We start from the raw sequence: 2,969 nt of genomic DNA, 5'->3' as shown, positions 1-2,969 counted from the left end.
ACAAAGGGGAGCTAATTAGCTTAGTGTAGGCATAAGTTCTCTAGGCAAATCTTGGACTGGGAATTTGGCAAAACAGACTACAGTCCATTACACACTTGCCTGGGAGTAAGCTCTACTGAACTTTGTAGGACTTATGTTTGAGTAGACATGCATGGCATTGTGCTGTTAGTCCTTTTCTGAGCAAGGGAGCAACCTCTTTCAAGCTGGGAAAAGATAGGTTGCTAGTGACATCAGCCCTGGAAGCCAAAGCCTACACCTTAGGAGGAATGTTGAACATTTCCAGGTGTCTTAGTAACGGAACTCTGTTCCTCCCACTTTTGAAGCCTTCCAGTGGGCTTCACTGAAAAGAGTTGCCATAGAGTGACAATATGAAAGTTATGGACCACTCTGTGACAGCTTGTTCATACATGCAAATTGTTCCTGCATGTTGCAAATGTGTGAGGAACATGAATGTGTAATCCAACCTTAAGAAACCAAAAAGCATGGGGAGATGGAGAGAATTTCCTGTAGACCACAGAGGCATAGGCATACAAGTCCCCTAACTTGTAACAGATCCATGACATTGTCTTCTTTTGGTATATCAGGATTTGGTCCAACTCTGTGCTGTTCTGCAGGTAGGGGGGTTCAATTGTAGAGCAGGTAGATGAGGGTCAGTGGGCCCAGAGACAACAGATGTTGCCAGGACCAGCCTGGGGGTCAAATATCAGGTGAGACCAGGTGAGCAGAAGCAAGATTGGATGAGGCAAGTCTGTGCTGTTGCTTCATCATGTCATTGGACTGAGGTATCAAGTCTGGAGAAACTGTTGTATAGACAGGCTTGTATTAGTTCCTCAGATTATCTGAGCTGAAGAGTTGCAGTACTGCTTCTGGACATCACATGAACGGTGCTGCACTTCAGCAGAGGGCAGACTGATAATGTCCTCTCTGGGAGCTGCTGTTGTGGCACAGGCAGCCACAATACCTGAGGTATGCTGCCAGAGTCCGTTGCTTGAGGTTGTTGATGTCTTATGCACATACATATACTCTCTTTCTTCCTAGAGCCAGCAGCCAGGATATAGTCCAAGTATAGTGAGTGATGTCACAAGGGCCTAGACAGTTTCAAACAACCAGTGGTGTTTTGGGAGTACATTGACTGTGGTGGAAAGTGGGGGGACTGCCATGACTAAAAGGCTCTTTGAAAGCCTCTCACAAGGAAAGAATCACTACCACTACTGATAACTCCATGTCTTGCTATTGAGGTCATCTTGAAGGTCTCAAAACAGCTGTCCAAAATGCTTGGGTGAGGCTCAAATCAAACTCTCCACTTTAAGATTCCATCTAAAACAAGTGATCTCTGACATGCAGTTCTTTTTCCTGTTTCCTCCATCTCTGGTGGTCTTCTCCTTGATACTAGAGAGCATCTTGGGGAAACCTTTTGTCCACCTGGTCTACACTCATAACTCCACCTGTCTTGATTTCAAATCTGTGCCTGCCTGCTTTGGCCCACCACTCACACAGATGGATCTCACGGGTTACCTTGTTGAAGCTGTGCCTGCCAATGCCTGTCATCCTATTAAAGCTCCTGCAGCCTCTAAAAGGTCCCTGCAAGATTTCGTGGTACTCATCCGCAGGTACGACTGCCCCTTTGGCATCAAGGTCCTCCATGCTCAGCAAGCTGGGTACCGGGCTGCCATCATTCACAATGTCTACTCAGACTTGCTGGTGAGCATGGCTATTGAGGTGGATGAGACAAGACAGAAGATCTTGATTCCTTCTCTCTTTATTGCGGAGTCAGCCTCCAAGCTCCTGAGAAGAAGGATCCATACTGAAAATGGGACCAAAGTCACAGCAATGATACCTCGGGGTTACTACAATCCCTGTTGGGACAATGTTGGTATTTCAGTTTGGGATCCATCTCGGCATTACTTGCAATACTGGCCAGGTTATTGTACCCAACAAATGATCCCTGAATTCATTCAAAAATTTGGGTTTGTGATAATCTTTAGTCTGGGGCTCAGTTTTCTGTTGATTGCTAGTTTCCTGAAATGGTGCCGCAGGAGCCAGGGCATCAAGGTGAAGACTTTCAAAAGAGGTGACAGGTATGATTTATGTGTCATCTGCATGGCTGAGTACGAGGTGGGTGACCGACTGAAGATTCTTCCTTGTACCCATGCTTATCACAACACCTGTATCAACACTTGGCTTCTCATCCAGCCCAAGGCAGGTAAGACCTGCCCAATTTGCAAGCAGAAGGTCAACATTGTGAGCTAGGAATGTGAAGATGAAGCCATTGGTGAGTTGGTAGAAAATGAGGAAGAGGAGGAGGAAGACAATCAAAGAGAGAAGGAAGGAAAAAAAGCCAACATACTAAAGGCCAACTTGGAAACTGGAATCAACAAAATTCACCCCCAAAACAAGACGTTGTCCCCTTGGATTCTGTGTCGAATTTTCAGAATCAGAAATGCATGTGGCCACCAGGGCATTTTTTATTGTTTTCTTGGAAACAAATGTCTCTTGGAAGCTCTGATAGCAGACTGGGGAGGAGGCAGCAAAGCTGACCTGAAAAGTCCACTGGCAAGCTTTTGTGCTAGTGAGAAAGGGGACTTGAGAAGCAGAAGAGTTGGTGGGGGGGGGGAAGGTGAGATCCTTACCCCAAACCTAGTAATTCAGACTGAGAAGCTCAGCCTGGAGCAATTTTATATAGGGCTAGTTTGACCCCTATAGGTTATTTGGGTAACTTTGGCTAGAAAAGTGCAATGCTGTTACTGGCACTACACTGAAGCAATTAATAACTGTCTGAGAGCTTTTCTAAATAGCAGTCAAGTCAGGACCTGATCAGGATCATGACCACAGCAGGTGGGAGGTAGCTTTAATTCTCCCCCCCCCACCCAGCATGGCCCCAGGCTGGATCAGGCCCTGATCTGGTTGCCTCAGAAGGGAAGCCACAAATGGGAGCTTCTGAACAGCAACTTGGTTTGGGGCCCTATTTG

At 46.4% G+C, this 2,969-nt stretch overlaps 1 protein-coding gene across 1 annotated transcript; it reads left to right on the top strand.

Annotated features, from left to right (window-relative positions):
• Window positions 1–1,338: 1,338 nt before the first annotated feature.
• Window positions 1,339–2,250, top strand: LOC136658368 (E3 ubiquitin-protein ligase RNF167-like). Its single transcript, XM_066634887.1, has one exon. The coding sequence runs from the start codon at window positions 1,339–1,341 to the stop codon at window positions 2,248–2,250; it is 912 nt and encodes a 303-aa protein (XP_066490984.1).
• The last annotated feature ends 719 nt before the right edge of the window (window positions 2,251–2,969 follow it).

Source organism: Tiliqua scincoides, chromosome 8, assembly GCF_035046505.1.
Source record: "Tiliqua scincoides isolate rTilSci1 chromosome 8, rTilSci1.hap2, whole genome shotgun sequence".
NCBI classification, from domain to species: domain Eukaryota; kingdom Metazoa; phylum Chordata; class Lepidosauria; order Squamata; family Scincidae; genus Tiliqua; species Tiliqua scincoides.
Note: the sequence above shows the minus strand (reverse complement) of the source record. Positions and strands in the feature narration are given on the sequence as shown.

Coding starts and splice junctions, on each gene's coding strand:
- LOC136658368 (XM_066634887.1), top strand. CDS start 1,339: ATGCAGTTCTTTTTCCTGTTTCCTCCATCTCTGGTGGTCTTCTCCTTG.